Raw genomic sequence first — 22865 nt, forward strand, 5'->3', positions numbered from 1 at the left:
CCCTGCTGTTTTTTACTTATTTGGATTATTACACACAGAGGGGTTTATTTCATACGTTTATTTAGACAGCACATCTCAGCAACGCAGCGATTAAAGGTGCTATTGAGACAAACAGAACATTTAATTACAATTAAATCACTAAAGAGCCAATGGGTTAGAACATTAAAATGAGCTGAAATAGATCAAGATGAGTATGAAATGCAAGAATAAAAGTGACAGCAAGCAGAGAAGCCATTAAACAGCACACACACATGTGGTTTCCTGCTTGTTTCCTCGAGTGATGGTGACGGTCACAGCCTGTAGAAGCTGCTGGATTATAGGACGTGATCACATGATGCAGAAACAGGTTGAATTTTAGACAAATCTGCAAAATGTCCACTTCTCCATCCACCATCGCATTCCTCTGTAGATCTGCAGGAGATAATCAGCGAATGCTCTGATCCCAGATATGTGAATGAGCGTTTCAGGAAGTGAACTCGTATCACGTTTTAATAGAAGAAGTCTAAAGAGAAGGCTGTGTGACCACCTCCAGAGACGTGACGGTCGCATTAAATGTTAAACGGCTGTGAATGTTTGCGTGGTGACAACAGACAGAAACCAGAAGCCTCCGTACGGTGATGGTGTTTGGTAAACAGACCCATGAGACCTGAGGCTCATCACACAGGACCACCAACACAGACACCCCCACCCCACCCCACCCCACCCCCGACGGGGTTGAGAGGTTAAACATGTTGGTTTGGTCGCTCTTGGTGCTTGTGGATGTGATGCACTTTGTTCCATATGTTCCAAAGGAAGCTTCATGAGTTGGCGGGCTCATGCTGTTCAGATTATTATGAGATTGATTAAGAATCATAGACTGTGTATAACAAGTGGACGTAGTCATCGCTACGTCACACATCGGTTTGTGGACTGAAGTTTTGAAGCTTCTGCCGTCGCCATGTTGTTGTTTTTTTTCAACCAAAGAACAGAAGTTACTAAATGAACATCATGCTGTATTGAAGAAGACTTGAAACTAGAGATTGAGACCATAAACTCATGTTTACAATGTTTACTGAGGGAATAAATCAAGAGAGAAGTAGAGTCATTTTCTCATAGACTTCTATACAACCAGAGGAGTCGCCCCCTGGTGGTCACAGGAGAGAGAATGCAGGTTTTAAGACGTGAAGCATTGGCTTCACTCGGCAGGAGCAGAGGTCGCCGTCTGTTTTAGAATGAAAGCGATCACATGCTGGGTCTGTTTTAAACAGACTTTACTGGCACTGTCAACTGGACAGTTGTGATCATTAGAATCTAACCAACGTTATTTCAGTTGTCAGTTCAAGACATTTTCTTTTTTATATAAGTGCTTGCTTAATTAAAACAGAATTAAAAAGGGTTAAGCTGAAGTTACAGCTTTGTATGGCTGCTCTCCTCTCAGCACATTGCAGTATTTCCTTGTCTCCCGGTTTCCATCCTCTCGTGTTTCCTGTGTGACGTTATAAACACTGTGTACCCTCTCTCGGCTGCAGATGCATATCGGCCAGAATGACAGTCATAAAAAGAGAAGTATTTTATAGCCTAAATGAACTGGTGTGTGGGATTCCTTTAAATCACAACGTGATGCAGCTGAAAACCTGAACACAGCGTTTAAGTCGTCAATCATTCACTCCAGCATCATAAGACAAAAAGTCCTGTTTGCGTGACAGTCTTCTGATAGTTATTTGACAACTTACAAGGACATATTTTAACATAAAAAAATCATGTGGTGCTGCGGCTCTGCAACAACACGGCTTATGTCACTGCTGTTGTGCTCTAGACCAAAAAACTGCCGTCTTTCAGCCGCGTTTTCTATGCAAAACATGACTTTGTGAGGAACAAAGGAGTCAGGTTAAGTGAAATAGTTGCCTCCTCAGGCAAATTAAAGCCAACCGCAGCCAGAGAGGGTTCAGCTTATGTGCTCTTGATTCACCGTGAATGTGCATGAAGACGGTTTCTCAAACGCATTCCTCACAGATTACTCAGGTCTCACTGAGCGTTTCATCCTCTCTCTTCTCCTCACTATAATTTCGTGTCAAACACAGGGTGTCCCACTAAAGCAAAGCACGACAGAAAGTTCTGGGTAAACGCTTTCTCTTTTTTCTTTTTTTACCCCCCTTCTCTGAGACATGTCATTGTGTTGGTGTTTTAAAGAGCGCTTAACGGAGCCGCTCTCGTGACAGCAGTATGTTGCCCGACCTGTCTGAGCAGAGCCCGCATCTCCATAGGTCGCCTCCGGGCTGAAAGGCAGGATGATAAAAGGCCCGACCTCATGAGAAAAGTCACAGCAGCAGTGAAAGGCTGCTGAGGCTCGTCAAACACTCATCACATGCAGCTCTTTAGCAGCGTAGGTGTCTTTTATCTGTGCTGGTGTGTGTCAAAAGGTTTCTTCCTGCTGAGTAAGTTGTCAGTGAATGAACTCGCTGATCTTTTTTTGCTGCGTCTGCTGCACCAGCGAAGTCTTTTTCCACACGATGTTTTAGGAAACAAGCTGTGAACTCGGCAGTTACATCATCGCCTTCTTTTAGCTCACGTTATGGTCACCACCAGCAAAAATCTGACTCTTAAGCTGCTAAATGTTCCAGTTTGTTGACCGACGGCTCGACAGGAGCCAATTCTTGGCATTTGGTTTTCATCATGAGGAAACACTTTTTAACAATATAACAAATAAAAAAAGGCAAAACATGCTCCCCGAAGTAAACAAATGTTTAATATTTGTTGCATTAGTAATATTAGAATTTTGCTGTCGCTCTCACGTCTATACATTTGGATATCTTTTAGCCCAGTCGATCTCGAAAACTACAACATTTGGCTCTGTCAGTGTTTGCAATGAATCTGCTTGTTGTGTAGAGTAGAGTAGTAGTAGTATGTGAATTAACATATTAGTCTATGGTAATAAAGGAGCCGGGTGACTTTGGCGATGAAAGACTACAGTGATTATTTAAAGAGGTCAACGTTGTGGTGCAATGTTTATGTTTGGCCTGAGATGTTTCTGCATTCACCAGACATCACCTGTACTGGATTTAATGACAATATTCTATATCAGCCTTTTCTTTATGAAGGGGCATGTAGTATTTTAGTCTACAAAGTATCAGAAAACCGTAGTATATTGTACTTCACATCTTCCTAGACCCCAAAAAGATGTTTTAAAAATGCATCTTTGGTCCAAAGATTTTCCTGTTTCCTATATTCCAAATAGTTTAATTTCTTTCCTTTAGAAGTAATTTAAAGACATGTGTGTCATAATTAAAATACAAAATAAGTTTCTTGTACAAGCATCAACTTTTTGTCATCCAAACACTGAAGTGTGTTGGCTCATCAAAAGGTTTTTAAGCCTTTTTTTTTTTTTTTTTTTTTTTACTTTCCTTCCAAGAAGTCCATGTTTTATTCTGGAATCAATCTGTCATGAACCTCAGCAGTAATGGCAGAATAAGTAACTAATATGAAACTTATTTCCAGATTCTTTTGTCGTTAAATCACCAATAGGTTTCCTGTTAGACTGAGCGTAGACGGGGGAAGTTACAGAGTAACTTTGTGGCGTACACATCAAGAGTGTGTTGGCAGTCACGCATAATGATTCCTTAAGATCAATACTGCGATATGGTTCAGATTGGTTTCCAGGATGTTCTTTTATGGATGTACAGGGACCTCCTTTTGTTTGACTTTGTGTCACGGTTCTGACCAGACTGACCCTCTTCCACATGTGTCCTCTGTCATGTCAGCCTCCCATTAGTGAATCCTCGGACGTCTCTTTCAGGCCCTTGTTGCCGACGGACGTTTTTCAGGCTGCTGAAGGCTGAAATGGTTCTTGGTTTGACTAATGATTTGACTTCCAGAGCAACACACGCAGCTGCTTTGCATCTGAGTAAGCGTCTGCTGACAACGAGTCTCAGCTCGCAGGTCAGGCTGTTTGGTGCTGTGAGGAATACATGATTCAGTTGTTTGGTTCCTTCTTGGGGACAAAACATTTGGGAATATTGACCTCATTTAGAACTCGTGTCTTTACTTTCTGGACATTGGGTCTCTCTTTCTGCTGGTGTCAGTGAGTCAACAGAGTATTGCTTTAAGCTGCTCTGCAAATTCATCAATAAATAAACTTCATTTCCTTACATACATGAACGTGGCTATTAAATAAGTCATATATTCTCAGAACCATGTTAACATTTTAAGTAAAAATGGCTTTTTTTGCACATTAAATTGAGGTTTTATTCCGCTGTGGTGAACCTTCAGCTTATTGGTAAAAATTGGCATTACTGGCTGATAAACAAGCGTTTCATATCATCACCCTGTTGCATATGCAAAACCGTGAATCAGCCTAATCCTCCTGGAGAGTGTCAGTTCACCAGCCAACAGATCAGAAAGCTGCTCGAGCTGTTTGGTCTGCTGATGTCATCCCTACCCATCATGCCTCGATTTGTCTCTTTACCAGACAACACACGCCGCCCGCAGACGGTCCTACTCTGCTGTTTCCTAATGCCTGTGGTCTGCAAACTCATCTATCTTTAATGACTGCACTGTTTACCCTTCATCCGTCTGGGAAAACAATGAAAATTGCTCTGGTGATAAAACCAAAAGGTGAAATCATTTTGTGGTGATGAAGAAGTCTTTCAGTCTCTCTCAACATGTAGTCACGAACAGGATGGAGATGTTCGTCCACCAACAGCTTTCAAATGTGAAGTGTTTTTAGAAATGCACAGCGATAATTCATTTCATAGTATCTTATGACATTTGAAAATCAAAACACCAGTAGAGGATCTCTAGATCCAGGTCTACGAATGACACCCAACCCCCCCCTCTTACTGCAAGCTAAATTTGAGAAGGACCTTTTCTGTTTTATGGGACAATAAAAGAACAAAGGGTGACAAGAAATAAGAGAGAGAAATAGGACGACGTGAGAGAGAGGAGTTATTGTCTGTACGAACTGTTAACCTGAATAGACGGATGTTGCAGTTCAGCTCCGAAGAACTCTGTCTCAAAATGATTTGTGTTGTATGATTAATGGCGTAGAAGAGTGTTAAGGTGCTCAATGATGTAATCAACCCAACGAACAATGAACACAGAACAAATTTACTGCAAGCTATAAGCCAGCTAGGGTATTTTTGAAAGTCAGGTTAAACCATAAAGACACCTAAAGAACTGTTCCCGTACGTAAATCATATAGAGTCTGTGTACATATATGGAGATTTATGTAACATACAGTATGTTAAGATACATAAATATCTTCATTTGTGGACTTGTGTGTGTAACTCATACAAACCTTTGCATAAAAGTGTCAAACTCATGTATTTAACTTCAACACCAGCCGGTAACTTGACTCACATCTTTGTCTCTGAGAAGTATAAAGGTATTATCAAATGTCTTATCAACATATATCAATACCGATCTTTCCCAGAAGCGCTACAGTGTATTTTGTCTCGTTATCTCTTGTCTTTACTCGTCAGCGTCCTGAGACGCCGATGCCTCCGTATCTCTCTCTCCATCAGGGGCCATAAAACGTCCTCACAGTCTCAAAGGTTTTGTTTTCGCTCTGATGATCCTGTCGTGATTTCTGCTCTGTTGATTCGCAGCGAGCAGACCGGGTGGCCCCCCCGACACTATCAGTTCTGTCTCTTTTTTTTTTTTTTTTTTATGGATATCCAAAGGCGAACTGCCGCCGTTTCTCCGCATTCCTGAGAGCCATAAAGGCAAACTGGTGTGCATTTGTTTAGCAATTATCAGGGGGAGGGGGGGCTGATAAAGATGGCCGACATGGTAGCTTGGAGGCTTTTGAGGAAGAGGAGAGGAGTCGGAGTGATGCTTTTTGTTTCCTGAGTTAAGAAGACGGCTTCAGTATGAGGCTGGCATACGTAGACAACCATCTGCTGAGGATCTCATTGACATCCCAATGAGCCACATTTGAGATGAAAAGCAATATTTATAGTAGATATGTCAAAGGAAGAAATGTTTTTGCTAATAGGACAGACAAGAGAGGCAGAAGACCTGCAGTAAAGCCTCGTTATTCAGCACTGAACACCTTGGATTGGTTTGATATCTTACGAAAAGTTACTAAAACAAAAGCCAGCAACATCTGTAAATGAGACGAAGGATCCGTTGCAGTGGACGTCCGATTGGCTGAAAGTGTGGAAACTCCCACTCCATCCCATAAACTTGAACACAACTGATAAGAGACTGTGTTTGTTATCAGTTAGAAGGATTCATAGCGGAGCAGTTGTACATGTTCTCCAATTATTAACCAAGTCTTCGCCCGGAGATATTCTCCCTGTTTACCATGTAAAATCATACAAAGACATTTTGAATCGTAGTTCATCGACTCGAGCTTCCTTTGAGGTTGCCGTGCCTGTTGTGTAATGTGTCTGCCATCGTAAGGTTACGAAGAAGGCTCTTTTAAAAATACTCATAAGGACAAACACCCATGTCTTATTGAAAATGGCAGGGTTTCTCTTTAGCTGTCAGAATATGATTATAGTGACAAAAAATGAAGTTTATAGGATTGAAACAGTGGAGTCAAACTGTTTATTGAGATTTTGCTTTGTCTCTCTAAAAAAGGGAGGAAGAGGAGGTACTTTAGGGACTAATTATAAAAGATTTATGATTTATGATTATGATTCTTTTTTTTTTTTTTTAGCTTTTTCTTAATCCAGAAAAGGTTTGCTGTTCAAGTGTGCAAAGTTAGTGGCGCAGTTCATCAAATTTAGGAGAATTATTTGTGCATTTGTCTTATTTTGAGAAAAGCTTATCCTGTAGACATGCGTGATTACCCTTCATCTTCAGCATATCTATGAAATGCATGTAGACTCATGAGTGAAATCATCCATGTTTGTTGCAAAACTGAACCGGCTCACTGCAGCAGCATCAATCTCAAAGGAAAAAAGGCTGAATGGGTAAACGTGCACAGTGAGAAAACATGGAAGCGAATGGGAGAACAGAGGATGACAGCAGGGGAAGTCACCAAGGGCACCCGAGGGTGACAGCGGTCCGAGGCCCGGCAGCACAGGAGGCCTCAGAGGGAAGGGAACAGAGAGGCTGGTTTTTTTTTCTCATCAAGTCAATCAGTGTCCACGAACATGAAACCAATAGATTACATTTCATGAAACAACCTGCCACGAAACCCTGCAGAGCGATTACCCTCCAACGTTTGTGTATGAAAATACATCAGCAGGTTATTAGTGTGTGTTGTGTGTGTGTGTGTGTGTGTGTGTGTGTGTGTGTGTGTGTGTTGTGTGTGTGTGTGTGTGTGTGACGTGTGTGTGTGTGTGGACTTGAAGCAGAGCTGCAGAGTAGCAGTGTTGAAACAGGCCTGTTCTCTGCTGCTTTGTGCCTCCTGTCGACCTCCAGCACATCAGCACCTCGTTAGGTCGTTCGCCCCGATCCATCCGGTTCAGTCCGGTTCACTCCCCGGTGCACTCTGGGTTCTGGTTTCTGTAGCGGGAGACGACTCAGAAACTCTATCTGCTTCTTAACTGCACAAAGTGAACGGACACAAATGATGGAGTCGGTTGGTTTTCGCTTCATAGATTTTACGGTTGTTTTTCCTGTTTTTTTTTAATCTTTTGAGCAAAGTGTTCTCAGCGTTTTCTATGGATTCTGTGTGCAGCTTCCTGATCAACGTTTTCTTTGAATCCGTTCCGATGTCCCCGTCAGATAATCCTCCTGCATCAGTATCACTTTCATAATCAGCCGCTCACTTTCTTTCCTCACATTGTTTTCTCTCTCTCTCTCTCTCTCTTTGTTTGGCCTCGTTTCCTTCTCCCTCTCTTCATCCTCTCCTCTTCCTCTCTTCAGCGATGTCTATCTGTCGTCACGGTGACAATCAGATTTGTTCGACAGGTCTATTTTTACCTGACGGTGTTTAAGTTTCGTTCAGCCTTTTGTTTTGTTTTGGCTCGCTGTTTTGTGTTTTTCCGTCTTCTTCACGCATCAAACGGCTTCCATCGGCCACACCCATAGAGGGAACTCTGTGTGTGTGTGTGTGTGTGTGTGTGTGTGTGTGTGTGTGTGTGTGTGTGTAGCAGAGTGTGTGTGTTGGTGTGTATTTGGGTCTGCATGCCTACATTCGTGCAAACATGTATATTTGTTTTGTGCGTGTGTGTGTGTGTGTGTGTGTGTGTGTGTGTGTGGTCTCTGCAGCACAGATTCTTAACGTAACGGCTGGTTCACTTCTAAAGGAGTGACATCTCTGCTTCACAGACTCTGAATGGCACACACACACACACACACACACACACACACACACACACACACACACACACACACACACACACACACACACACACACACACCAGTTCATCAGGATTAAGATCTTCTTAAAGGAAGAGGACAATACCTGCTATTAATTTTTCTTATGCGCTCCTCCACCATTTTTATCACCCGTCACACAACTAGATCTGATCAGAGCTGACTGACTGTTGCATCTCCATGGTAACGGAAGAAATAAACAACTGTCTTCAGATCCAGATTCTTACAAGGCCTAACATAAATACAGAAAGGCTTTTGTGCAGAATCACCGGTATGTTAGAAAACAGTGTTTTTATGTTGGACTCCGTCATTTACAGTCAAAACCTGATAAAGACAAAAATGTTTTATAGCTCACAAGTTGTAATAACATGTTTTAAGAGGTGCAGGCTTTAGTCAATCATTCTTGCAGCTTCTAGAAAGTTTAGTAACTTTAAATCTATGAGTTTGTGTAACCAAACAGTCTTTTTTGTTGTTGTTGCATTATTTCATCTTTATATAATCAGGTTGTCTCACTGTTTTTTCAAAACAACAAGAGACCTGAGAACAGAAAACACATTCACAAGAACGCAAACAGGAACAAGAAAATACCCAGGATTTATTTTAAACTATGGTTTGTAGTCTCTCTGCATGCTTTGCGTCTGGAGCATCACCTCTCAGCTAAAGATGGTTTCATCAAGAAAGATAAATCATTCTGAACCGATTTAAAAAGATAGATAGTGGACTGTGTTATTAGGTTTGTCAGTTTCATAAGACCAACAAAGTGGTGCATCTGTCTTTATACACAATCTTTGTAAACACATCACATCATTTTGGTCGAGTGTAAATGACCAAAAAAAACTAAAGCAATAGATTCCAAATTGGAAAAGGATAACCACCTGCAGCAAAACGTTTGGCTTTTCCAAAATGATAAAATCAAAGTCTTAGTTTTAGTCACAGGTTAAATCCTATGATTCACAGAATCAGATGAAACTATTATGCTGTGACTTTAATCTGTCAGCATTGTTTTTTAGGTCTTTCCTTTTATTAACGTGTACTGCATCGTACTTCCTGTTTCATTATTGCATCTTCATCTCTTTTCCCCAAATGAAATGGAACATGTAGATCACTTCCTGTGTCGAGTTGATTTTTAATAAAGTTGACAGTGTAGGGCTGCGACTAACATTATTTCCATCATCAATTAATCTGCAGATTATTTTCTAGATTCATCATTTGTATAAAAAAAAATCATAAAATAGTGAAATCTCAGTTTCTTGTTCACCCAAATATTATGTTTAATATGAAATAAAACAGAAAAAAAAGCAAGATTTATTCTTATTTTTCTATTAATCGATTAGTCGATTTATCATTGCAGCTCTAGTACAGTGAGATTTAGAGTATTTGTTTTTATATACCAACTGCAAAACTCACCCAAGGAACAGCTGATGAGTCACATTCACACACAAATGAATTACACCAGTACCTCTTCTCTGTTTCTAATTCCAACCAAACCCAATAACAGTTCATAACAGTTCACTGATAACTAATCAGACATATTGCAGCCCTGAAGGCTAAAGCAGTAACGTACATGTGGTCGTAGGTGAAATCCCTCTTTAGCTGTCGCGCTCTGGTCTCAGTTTCTGGCTGATTGTCAGAGCACTGAGCTCCACTGGGAAGCAGGAATGTGAGGTATGGAGGAGGAGGAAGATGGAGGAGGAGGAGGAGGTCCTGGGACCAACTTCTCTACAACTTTTCTTTAATACTTTCTTAGTAGTTGTAGTTCTCTTTTAGTTCCTCTGCTGCTTCCTCTCTCTCTCTCGCCTCTACATACAGTATATCTCTCTCTATTAACTGGAAACTGAGTCATATTACATCAACCTTATCACCATCTGCAACCCATTAATCTCACCAAATAATCCAGCATTAAACAAATACTATATCTATGTCCGTGTTGAACAAATACTGAGCCGAACAGTAGCTGTTTCTGCTGTGGGTGTTTCCACAGTGTTTACTGAAAGCGTCTTAAATCATCAAGTCAATCAAACATGAACTCACAGGGTTTAAACATGAAATGCTTCAGTGGTATTTCACACTTTGGGAGTTTTCCTGCACAGCTGTGCTCATGTTTTGGTTTCACTCTCTCAGAAAACAGACAGAGAGGTCTGTTCTCTAAAGCAGTCGTTTGCAGGAATGCATCATTAAATAATTCAAATAGAGAGAAATTCAAGAGACCAACTCTTTTACGCACAGTAACGTAGATAAATCAATATGATTTATCTTATCTCGATGGAATCATTTCCTGAGAAAATCACAAGTTGGGATATTATGGTACATAATATCATCATCTAAAATGATTATAACAAGGACATATTGACTCAAATTTAATCGGATAATCTGAGTTGAAACTTAATCTTAAATACTCATGAACATAGCCAAAATAGCTGAAAAAAATAAAAATATATATATATATATATATATATTTTTATCCGTTCACTGGTTGCAAAAAAGCCAAGATGGCGACGGCCAATTCGCCAAACTAGAGGCTTCATAACAGCAGTCCTCAAATCAATGACTGAAGTCACAGTAAATACATCCACTTATTATATACAGTGTAGGATTGAACTACCAGAAAACATGCTATATCATGATAGATACATTGTTATCGAGATAAGAAATGACCTTTATCGGGATAGAAGACTTTGGTAAAGCAAGAGGAATGCTGAGAAACGTGCAGGCGGTACAAAATAACAAGTTATAATCCCAGTCTTAAGGAATCGGCAATGACGGGTTGTCGTAAATTGCAGTTCCTTTAACTTGTCTCTTCTTTGTTCCTTTCAGATTCGATTAGAGTTGGACAAATACCTCCCCCAGGTCAACAGTCCTCTCTTGAGTAACCTGATCGATTCCGTCGACAAGAAATACAGACGAGACAGCGCCTCCGTGGTCGACGAGTTCTTCTCCGAGGACAAATCCCCTACTCCCTACAGCCTCAACATCAACTTCATTCTACCGAACACCACCCACCTCCGCACGGGCCTCTACCGGCCCAACACCAGGACTCTCACGCCGCAGCAGATCAAGACGGAGCCCGGTCTGGAGGTGCCCTGCTCCATCTCCACCGCCGCCAACAACTCCAGCACCCAGGCCCTGCCGGACTTCACATCCGTCTTCAGCGTGCCGCCTGTAGTCAACAACGTGTTCATCAAGCCGGACATGAGCTCTGTGGTGAACGTTCCCGCAGGATCCCAGCAGCAGCAGCCGAATCTGGACACGGAGCTTCACATCGGACCCCCGGCTCCCCAACCGCAGGTCTACCACATGCCCATCACCAGCTGTGCCGACCTCACCATGACTCTGTCGCACACCAGCCCGTCGGCACAAGCCTCCACGAGCGGCAGGACCATGCTGAACCTCTGCAACGTCGCATCGTCGACGACCAACGGCCAATACATGATGGCGGAGCACCAGCTACAGCAGCACCACGGTTACTACCAAGCCTCGCCGAACGGCTCGTCCCAGCACACGGCGCCCCACAGCCTGCCGCCATCACCGCCAAACTCTCAGCCCGGGAGTCCCGACGGTCAAGTGGATCTGCTCAGGTTAGCGCCACAGCTTCCGCCGCCGTACCAGCACCGTCTGGAGGGGATAAAGGTGACGGGGTTGTCTCCACACGCCATGCTGATGACACATGGACAGGGTGTCCTGACGGGTCCCAAATACAACAGGCGGAACAACCCAGAGCTGGAGAAGAGGAGGATCCACTTCTGTGATTACCCAGGTCGGTGTTTTATCTGCATTTAACTTGTATCTTAACTAATATCACTGTCAAACCGTCGCCTCAAAGAAAGAGGGAACAAGCTTCGAGTCTCCGGCTAGAAGCGCCTTCGTTGTGGTGTTTGTATGTTCTTCTAGTGTCAGTGTGGTTTCTCTCCAGCTTCCTCCCACAGTCCAAAAACATGCAGCTTAGGTTCATTCATTGCGTATAGATGTGGATGTGAGCTTGAAGGGTTGTCTGTCTGTATATGTCAGCCCTGCGATAGTCTGGCGACCTGTCAAGGGTGAACCTTGTCTTCGCCCAATGTCAGATGACCCTGAAAAGGATAAGGGGTTAAAGATAATGGATGGATGGACAGCCAGACGCGTTTGTCAAAATATAAGAATCATTTTGCAACGAGTTGGATGATACACTTCCCCTGGTTTTCTGCTTTTGTCAACGATTTAACTGACATTGTCTTGAAACTAAACAGATTTTTCCACCGGTTCCCTGACTGACTTTATCATTTACATGCTGTATCATTGGGACCAGCAACAAAAACCCTTCCGTCAGCATTACCTTGGTTGTTGCACGCCGTACAGATGTTTACGTCTTGCCATCGTGCTCAAGTTCAATCAGTCTGACTTTGTTTGTTGCTGACTTTTCGATTAGCAGCTGATGAGATCACATGAAAGCCACTTGTGATGGATGGAAAAGGCCGTTAATTGGACACGAACCCTTTCTGATTGTTGGGTTCTTACCTTTCCATGGGTAACTTGTGTTTGTGCTAAACTGAAATACTTAATCGACAGGTTTTTGTCTGGTTTCGTTTCTCTCCTTTCCTGGAGCTTTCCTGCCAAATGGCACATGTGGCCACAGACTTTGCCTTTGCATTGTAGCCCGTACCTATGATCACATGTGGAGCAACTTAGGCAACATACAAATCTGCCTATATTGAATCATTTTGAACACGAGACACACGCAGAATCCTGGGCTTTATTAACAGTTTGCCACACAAATGAAAACAAGTCTCAACCAAATCATCAAATTGCTTTTCTACCGCTGTGTGTTGTGTAAATAAGCTCCACTCCCAAAGCAAAAGCACAAATGCAAATCTGTCAGTAAAACACTGCCTCCCTCAGAAAACAGGCTGGTAGCATACTTGAAAACAAACTACAAAAGTGTTTTAGACCAATTATGTTAAATGCTCCATTTGGGTTTTCTTACCAAATAACGTGATAAGTCGTTGTGTTCGTCCAATGGCACTAAACCAGTCTAGCAACGGCACATTTTCTTCTTCAAGGACAAAAAACTTTGCATCTGCACATTTCAGCCGTAAGCCACGCTAACGATCTCTCTCTCTCTGTGATTTATTTTCAGGCTGCTCCAAAGTTTACACAAAGAGCTCTCACCTGAAGGCACACCAAAGGACGCACACAGGTAAGAAAACACTCCGTGGGTTTAACTGGAAGTAGTGTTTCTCTGTCTGCTATCAGCTTTCTGACCGGTAAATCTGAAGGGTCTGTTCCAGCTACAACTTTATCTATTCACAGTTCAGTTAAAGACCCTTCAGGCACTTTTCGAACGCTGGAACTGTCCCCTGGAAATAGGAACGTTTAGATGAACTCTTTGCGTTTTGACAGAATCAGGACATTATTTTACCCCCCAAACATACTTGGCGGAGGGTTGTACTTTCCGTTGTGAAAAGTTAGTTTGAATTTTTTTTTAGACGGGAAAATGACCATTTAGATTCCAAATATGTGGTCAGTTTATCCAATGAAGTGCTGTTTGGTAATATCATGCAATGTTTTCAGATGTGACGAGCAAAAAACGCTGTGACTGATGGATGTTATGGGTCAGCAAATGCCAATCGTCAATGCAAGCACAACTTCAGCTTTCTGCCTGAACTAAAGCTCCATTTAACACATTAGAGGATAATCTGGCTGATTTGAGGTCTTAATCACTTATCTCACCTGCAACAGGTGACTGGAAGTTCTGATTGTATATTCAGTCACTAACTGATGGCTGTCTGATTGAAAATAGTAAAAAGTTTAATGAATCTTTATATCCTGTTATATGGAGAAACGGCGCTCTCAGGTGCAGTGCAGCCTGATGTGTAGTATTTGTACTTTTACTGGAACAAAGTGTTTTTACAGTGTGGTATCAGTGCTTTTTTCTGTGACGGAGTATTATTACTGTGTAATGTAAGTACTTTTACTGGAACAGAGTATTTGTATAGTTTGGTATTCATAGTTTTACTACAACAGATTATTTTTAGTACTTTTACTCAATCAATTAATACATTAATTAATGAATCAATTAATCATATCCTAAACTTGTAAAGAAAATGTTTAAATCACATTTTAAGATCTGAGAATCTTTTTTTTTTAGTGTGGGGTCTTTTCAAATCGTAAACCTTGATGAGTATTTAAAAGAAGCTGCACAAACTCACACCTGTTTGCTGCTGTGTGAAATCATATTTTCTCACTGGTTCTGTCTAAACTAATCCTAGGATTCATTCTCACCTCCGTGACCGTTGCTCTCAGAGATCCGTTGGCTTCAGCTTATTTATTTGTATATGCCATATTTTGTCACATTGCCAGTTTCGATACACCCAGTAGGTATTACAGAGAACAATGAAGAGTAAAAACAACATAGAAGCTAAAGGGTTTTTGTTTTTTTCTCCGCCATGTTTTTACGTGCTCGTACCTGTCCTCTGAGCTTCCCCATAGAGAGAGAACAAAGAAGGGAGGGAGGAGGGGAGGATGAAGGAAAGAGGAAAAAAAAGAGAGGGAAGACTCTTAAACGAAGGCCAAACCAGTTACTCCTGCTTTTCAGTCCCTTTCAGAGGATGGAGGAGGACGAAGGTGGGGGGGAGGGTTGCAGAATGGGGGAAGGTTTCGATGTGTTTCCCTTCTGTAAGATGAAACCTGTGGACTCCCTTCAACGTCAGACCTGGGCTTTGCAGTTTTACTCATGCGATAAAAGCTGCAGTGAGAAAACGGTGACAGAAATAAAGACCGAACATGTGAATGAATGTGTGAAGAGAAACAAGTCTTTCTATTGTTATAAATAGATAAAAGTTGGGTTCATGCAGCAGGACATACCATATGCAGGGAGAATAGTAAACAAAACAATAAAGTAAGTGAAGTAAGTGAAAGACAGTTTACAGGTTGTTGATTTTACATGAATGAAAAAGCATTTCATGGGTCGAAGTCAACCACCACATGGTCACCTAGGTTTTTAAAAATAATCTTTAAAATTAGATCAGAACTCTGCTAAGCTAACAAAGATGAACACTTCATCTATAGTTAAATCATCTCAATGCACAGCTGCAAAATCTTTTGGCTCCTGGAGGAATTTTTTATGAACATTATATCACATGAATCAAACTGTCAAGCTCTTCTGTTCCCCACAGGCATGAAACTAAATATTTGTGTTTCTTTATGATGAGCTAATAGACCATGAGGCCATGGTTTCTCTCTGACTGACACATTATTGATATGAGTATGTGCAACAATTTTAAAGAGATCCTATTGGCTATTGGTTCCCAACTTTTTGGCGTTTTTACCCCTCCAAATTTTGATTTGTACTTTCCCCCAGAACTAGGAATCTTGCATTTCGACTGCAGGAAACAGGCTCTAAAAAAAGTTACGAGACGTTATTTCACATGCTCAAAAGTCCCTGGTCCCCTGGTGTTCTTCCCTAAAGTGCAGGAACTTTGGTGTGGGGTTTTGCAGCGCTGTACATTTGCGATTTTAAAAAAAACTACAAGAAATGTATTTAAAGTGTGCAATAAGGCACACTTTAAATCACCCCAGTGTTGCTAATTTTGCAGTTGTATTTCTAGAATTGACAGATTACAATAAACGGCCAATAACTTCCCCTTGAGGAAAGCGGCTGACACTCCTCCAGAATCGCACCACATTCAGGCGGTCAGACAGCCGCCTGACTGAAACATGTGAAGGTCGTCAGCGTGCAAAGTAAAATCACGTTAATCTGAACAGGCTTCACGTGCCATCTGGCAAAACAAGGCTTGCCCTGTCTTGTTTTTTTCATTCAGTTGATGATGACTCATGATTCGAGCATGGAAAGAAATATTGGGCTGGCTCTTCTTAACTGCAGGAAATATTCTGGGCAAATCATGCAAAATATCAAACCCTTAATGAGATTGTGGACGAGATATAAATCTACAGTTATAAACTGCCTCTTCTCTCATTACTGTCTCTAAAACAACCTGCACATATATGGTGATCTGGATGGATGTTTATCCCCCATTACTGTTGCTCTAAACAGGTTCATCTTGTGTCTGTCAACCAGATCACTGTTGATAAGGGTACGAGTTATTCTGCATCCTCTTAACAGTGGAGTGCCTCAAGGCTCTGTCCTAGGTCCCCTTTGTTTTTGTCAATCGAATCCTCGTAGCCGTAGCGTTTGTTCTCCAACCCAAAGAAGATGAATAGTATTCTCACTCACTGAACTCGTATTATATTTAGGATGAATTTGTACAGGAAACCTATTTTTTGACTCTAAATATACCTTTGGAAAGTAAACTCGTTTTTCATTCTCTGACTTGCAGAAAGTTATTCGTGCTTTATCTTTTCCAGAGTTGATTAATGCAGCTTTCTGTTTGCCTACTTGAGTGTTTAAGCCTGCTCACACCTTTAAGTCATACAGGCACCTATCCAGCAAATACAAGAGATAACAAAGCATTACATAAAATTAGAGAAGGAACTAAAAAAAAACTGAAAATGTTCACATTTGAGAAGCTGAAACCAGTTAATTTTGGTTTTAAAAGATGCTTGTTGCTGTGGGTCCACTGATTAGTTAATCGTTTCCACTCTAGTGCATCTATGTTTGCTTGGGGACTTTTCCGTTGAACAGCCAGAAGAAGCTTTTCTAGAGTATAAACATGTTGTCTCTCTTAACAGAAGTTGTAATCTACAAGCTGCATCAACATTCTGTCACTCTGTCATTCAGACAGTCTGAAATGCGAGGAAGCATCAGCCCTCATGTCTGTTGGTTACAACTCACTGGAAGTGAGGTATTCATTTTCTTTCCATAGTATCGGGAAGTTGTGTGTGCGTGTGCGTGTGTGTGTGTGTGTGTGTGTGTGTGTGTGCGTGTGCGTGTGTGTTTCAATAAGTATCACTTTCTTTTGATTCATCAAAGGTGACCTACTTTTCGAAATCACTACAGAAGGACGTCTTCTTTTCTGAAGGTGTTTTTATAAGAAATCAAGTCATGCTGATTGCAGGTCCAAAGATTACAAGATGTTTACTTAAAAGTGCACATTTTTGAACTACTTAAACTATACTTTTCTACTTTGTTAATTTAATGCTACTTTATACTTCTACTTGACTATATATCGTTGAAATATATTCATACCTTTCACAGCGCTGCATTCTTTTGACAGCTTAAGTTAAAATTAACTTTACAGATTAAGATTTTACATAAACATATAAGGAGGTTATAAAAATATGATGCAGGGCTTTACCCTTAAACTAACCACTCTCGTAAAAACAAATTCAAAAGTTAAGTTAGACTATCCAATAATGCAATGAATTATTAATAATTAAACTCTCTGAAAGGAGTGTTCCTGCACAATGGATACATTTTCTTTTTATATGTTAAGTACATTTTGCTGAAAATACTATTGTGCTTTTACTTATACATGTAATGGAGTATTTTTTTCGAATATACTTGTACTTAAGTTAATGATCTGTTTTGCACAAAAATAGATACTTGAAAAGTTAGAACCTATATGTTTTGTACAAGGAATATTTCATTGTCATTTTGACAGTCCTCCTACCACCTCCATTTTTGCTCGCCACAGAGTGTTTGTCTCGCACGCCAATTAGCTTGTTGTGCTAACTTCAGCACGTGTTGCTAACGGTTAAAAAGTTTACAAGCAAGACTCGCGCTTGGGAACTTTGGTTCCACGTTGCGTGTATCAATCTACATACCGTGTATCCTTCGGGTGGTTGCATGTACCGGACTGTGTCCCACCGTACTGTGACGGTTGGTCATGACTACATGAACCGTCTGATCAAAGCCTGAACCACCGGTGGACGTGCGTGTCGTTGGCGTCCATCGCTATCTGCGGTCGTTGACTGCTCACTCTGCCAACCTTGACCGTGGACTCAACAGCCATTTGAGCTCTGCACGTCGACTTTTGTAATTGTGTTAGTGCGCATATGTGTGCGTGTGTGTGTGTGTGTACATGTATGTGTAAAGAGTAGAGTGCTATCAGCCTGATTAGGGAACCCTCCAGCCCTCTTCACAAACACGGACTGAGCTGATAAAGCTAAGAGGTCCACAAAGAGTTTATGGGCGTCCCGGAGAGCCTGAGGCTGTTTGCTCTTTGACTCAGTAAAACCAGGCAGAAACGGTTGTAAAATGTTATTATCATACTGCGGATGAATGAAAGCAGCCTGAGAGTCGTCGTTTGATGTAGAAGTAATAAGATTGCACGTGGTTTTAAAGATCTGGGTATTTGATATTAATACGTTATTACACTCAAGTTTAGTCTGTAATATTTAGAAAATCTGAATAAAGTTTATTGTTGCAGAGTCGGTCTGAGTGAGAACATAAATTGATTTAAGACTGAAGGTATTGGGCTGAGAATCTGTCGTTACGATATGTATCATGATACAAGGGTTACGATTCAATATATCGCAATACTGTAACAAGGCTATTTTTTAAATCACATTTTTAATTTGTATAAAGAACACAACCCCACAGTATGCAATCAGATCATTCATCAATCATATAACTACTTTGTGTAGTCTGAGTAAAGGAATAAACATTTGCCTTCATCAGTAAAAAACAAAAAAAGGTGCTTGCAGGATTCTTTAGGCAAACATATTAAGTAAATACAAACATGTAAAAGATTGTATATTTTTTTTACAACTGTTGATTCAAAATCAATTCACTGTTTATAAGAATTAAGACAGTATCACAAAACATACAATATCATGATAATCAAGGAAAATATAGAGAAACAACACTCACTTTTCTATTTTATTTATTTTGGCTTGAAGTAAAGCAGTATTTTCTTTAGGTTTTCCTCTTTATACAGACAAAGGTCACAAAAGCTTTTTTTGTCCCACAGTGATTGATGTGCTTGTACATTTATACAGTGTGTGTTTTGTTGTGTTTGTGTGTGTGTTTGTCCATTATGGGTCATGACGTATTCAATAACTCATTAGTGTTTGTGTGTGTTTGAGAAAGAAAGAGACAGAGATAATAGCTGGCTGTTTTTATTCAGCCTCCTGATCAAACAGCTGCCGTCTGTAAAGGCTTTTCAGCGACGATGCTTTTTCAGAAAAGACGTCCACGTTTTCATAGATCCACATGTTAAAAAATATGAAAATAGACACCAGAATCATCCATAAGTGTGTGTTAACATGCTTCAAAATGCTAAAGACTAGTTCATCCTTATGAGAAACATGCAAAGCTAAATAAAACAATCACTGCAGGCTCAGTCAGTACAAAGAGAAACCATGTTTCATCAGTACTTTAGTAATTGTTCTCCAGCTTCTTTAGGAATATATATATACATATATATATATATACATATATATATATATACATATCTATATCCCACTCCAGTGTGTTTGTTCTGTGTGTCGTGTTTCACCAGCCCTCTGGGATAATAGTCTGAGCTTTTGACCCCGACAGAGCAGCTATAGAGCAAAACCAAACACACCTGCCTCGGCCTTTTTATATATGGAGACATTTGTACTCCACCTCTAAGCACACACACACACACACACACACACACACACACACACACACACACACACACACACACACACACACACACACACACACACACACACACACACACACACCAGAGCGGTTAGCTGTAGAAACAGGATATCGTCCTGATAGGAGGCCTGAGTGCCTCTGATGTTTGCGGTTTAGCAGTTCGTTGGATTCAAAAGGACAACAAATAACATTTTAAGCACAAAAAACACTTCCTGTTATCGTTACTTATTTTTCGTTCTTCCTATCAGCTGACCCCCGCCTGTGCTCTTTGGACCCCCGTCGCTCCGCTAATGGCTGTCACCAAGTGATTGATGGTCAATAGCAGAGGTTATCTAATCAGCACTAACGAGGCCCATGCTGCTAACGAGCACTTGATGACCCAAACAGACGAACTCACTCAACACTGGCTGATAAAAGAGTGGCGTTCTGGGACTTTTTTTAGCCATTTAGAGATTACATTTTGTGGCATTATTGTGAGGAACTGGTAAACAGAAGTTTTGCTTCCATCACATGTCTTAGACTGGAGGAAAGATTTATTTTAGACGTCTATTTGCGTCTGTAGAGTTCTCCTAAATTCACCAAAAGTTACCATTAGATGATGCCTAATTTGCATATTTAAACATAACAAGTCAGAACCTCGGCTTTTCCTCTTATGTGTGCATACCAGCCTTTTCAACAGATCTTTTTATTCTCTGTGTTGATGATTAGCTCACTGTTTGGCAGCTCTTTGTGGCAGAGCAGAGAAATGTCAGCGTCTGGGTGGAGTCCAGAGGAGAGTTGAGTTCAGATCTCGGCTTGTTGTTCTTCTCTTTACAGGTTCTTCTAATCCAGAACTACCTTAATATTATAAAGACATGCTTTAATTATCAATGCATTAGTTTTTGTTTGAGTATTTTAAATGTAGCATTTTTTACGTCCACCTTTGCACAACATTTCCTCATGCTGCTGCGTCAAAATAAAAGCTTTTAAATGAAAAAAAGTAACAGGGGGCTTTTATTGTGAAGAATTAGCAGAGCTTTGTTAGCGGTTATTCTTCATTATTAAAAAGAGTAGCTAAAATAAAAGGGGCTTTTATTGTGAAGAGTTTACAGGAAATCAAATGTGTTCATCCACCGTTTTGCAGACACTCAAAAAATAAATATGGTTCTTATTCATCTGTTAAAATATAAGTGCATGCTTTCTTCCTACCACTTTAATTAATTTTATTTGAAAAAGGAAGATTTTCTGTTTTTTATTTATTTTTAAGTGTACAGCACTTTGAGCTACATAGTCTGTATGACATGTGGTATACAAATAAATATTATTATTATTACTATTATTATTTTCATATCCGATCGATATCCAATCAGGCAGCTGGCATTGCAAAAGGTAAATATTGACACACAAATATAGACACTGCGTCACCGCGAGAGAATAAACGTGAAGACGGACTGAAGACAAGTTGTTGTTTTTTCTTCCTTGTGGAGTTCCTGCTGCATTCAGGTGTAATCTTCCATAAAAGACTGGCTTTTACTAAAGGATTTACCACACACACACACACACAACACACACACACACACACACACACACACACACACACACACACACACACACACACACACACACTCAAAATAAGACAAAGGTGTATCAGTAACAACAAAGAGGTGATGACACAAACACACACAGCGGTAACGGCTGTCATCTCCTCACAAACTGCTCTCCTCTGGAATGTAATAACTAACCTTTATTATATTAATTAATATTTTTTATGGCTGCAACAGTGCAATTTTTTTATTTGTGATTGAAGCAACAAAGTCCTCTTTTGAATCAAGTGAAGACATGAACATATTTTATTTTCTGCAACATCTGCTTGACCCTTTTTCTCTCATGATAAATATCACTTATGGTTGGTATGACCTGAGCTGTCACCAGACATTTTTGTCACCAGTGTTGGTGACATCACTACATCTGTCCAATATGGCGGGAACAGACAGGTTGAGAAGAAGCAACAACTCATCAACAGCAATTATCTGTTATTTGGTTACTTTGTTGCATTAACATGGTTTCTGTTAATCAGCCAATTCTTAAATCTTACATATCAACATGCATTTAACGCCTCAAGTTCTCAAAGGAGATCCTATTTAACTGCGTTATTTTGTGCAATGATATATATGTTTGACAAAAAATTTAAATAAAAGTCAAAATTCTTTACATTCATGGCAAAATAGATGTACAAAAAAATAAAAATCACTGCCTAAACAATACGTTCTCACTTTCAACTTGTCGATTTCTGCACGTTACATGCTACTGTCTTTATAGAATAAACTTCCAACAAAGGTTAACTTAGTTTTTAGGTTTACTTAAACAACAAAAGTACTTGGTTTGTGTAGTTTGAGTACTTGGTTTGGTTTAGGTATCAAAAGTATTTGGATAGTTTGGACAACAAAAGTACTTGGTTTACACAATTTGAGAACTTGGTGAAGGCAACAAAAGTACTTCCTAATGCATGTTGATTCGGTTTCACACGGGACATGAACAGTGGTCTCCTGGGTGAAAGTCTGTTTGTTTTTAACCCAACTATCCACCTCGACTTCCTCCCGATCCACATTGCTCTCTCTTTAAAAGTCTGTTGCTCTGACTGTCTAATAACGACGATAATGGGTTTAAATGAGACCCGTGTGCTTCGGTATCAGACAACAGAAGAATCTCGGTATTTGACAAGATTGGAGTTAGACCGGGTTGCATGCAGAACCGTTTCATGTTTTTTAGCTTGCTTCAGTTTCTGTTCCAAATCCAATGTGTCATTAGACAAGAAAATGACAAAGAAAAGTATTTTGTATACAAAAAGAAACATTTATTTATGTCTAAAAATGAATAAATCACTAATTCATTCCGTCCTGTCTCCTCTCCTGCAGGTGAGAAGCCGTACCGCTGTACGTGGGAGAGCTGCGACTGGCGTTTCGCCCGATCGGACGAGCTCACCCGACACTACCGGAAACACACCGGAGCCAAACCCTTCAAGTGCATCGCCTGCAGCCGCTGCTTCTCGCGCTCCGACCACCTGGCCCTGCACATGAAGCGCCACCAGAATTAACCGTCACATGATCACACACACACACACACACACACACAC

The 22865-nt window shown here is 40.6% G+C and overlaps 1 protein-coding gene across 1 annotated transcript in view; it reads left to right on the forward strand.

Annotated features, from left to right (window-relative positions):
- klf5l (Kruppel-like factor 5 like) overlaps positions 1–22865 on the forward strand; it is a 24320-nt gene extending 1455 nt beyond the window's left edge. Inside the window, exons 2-4 of the mRNA XM_054625862.1 lie at positions 11065–12004; positions 13361–13420; positions 22648–22865. Of these exons, the coding sequence (XP_054481837.1) occupies positions 11065–12004; positions 13361–13420; positions 22648–22826 (1179 nt within the window). The 3' untranslated portion in view covers positions 22827–22865. The remainder of the gene's footprint in view (positions 1–11064; positions 12005–13360; positions 13421–22647) is intronic.

Source organism: Anoplopoma fimbria, chromosome 24 (assembly GCF_027596085.1).
Source record: "Anoplopoma fimbria isolate UVic2021 breed Golden Eagle Sablefish chromosome 24, Afim_UVic_2022, whole genome shotgun sequence".
In the NCBI taxonomy this organism is placed as follows: Eukaryota; Metazoa; Chordata; class Actinopteri; order Perciformes; family Anoplopomatidae; genus Anoplopoma; species Anoplopoma fimbria.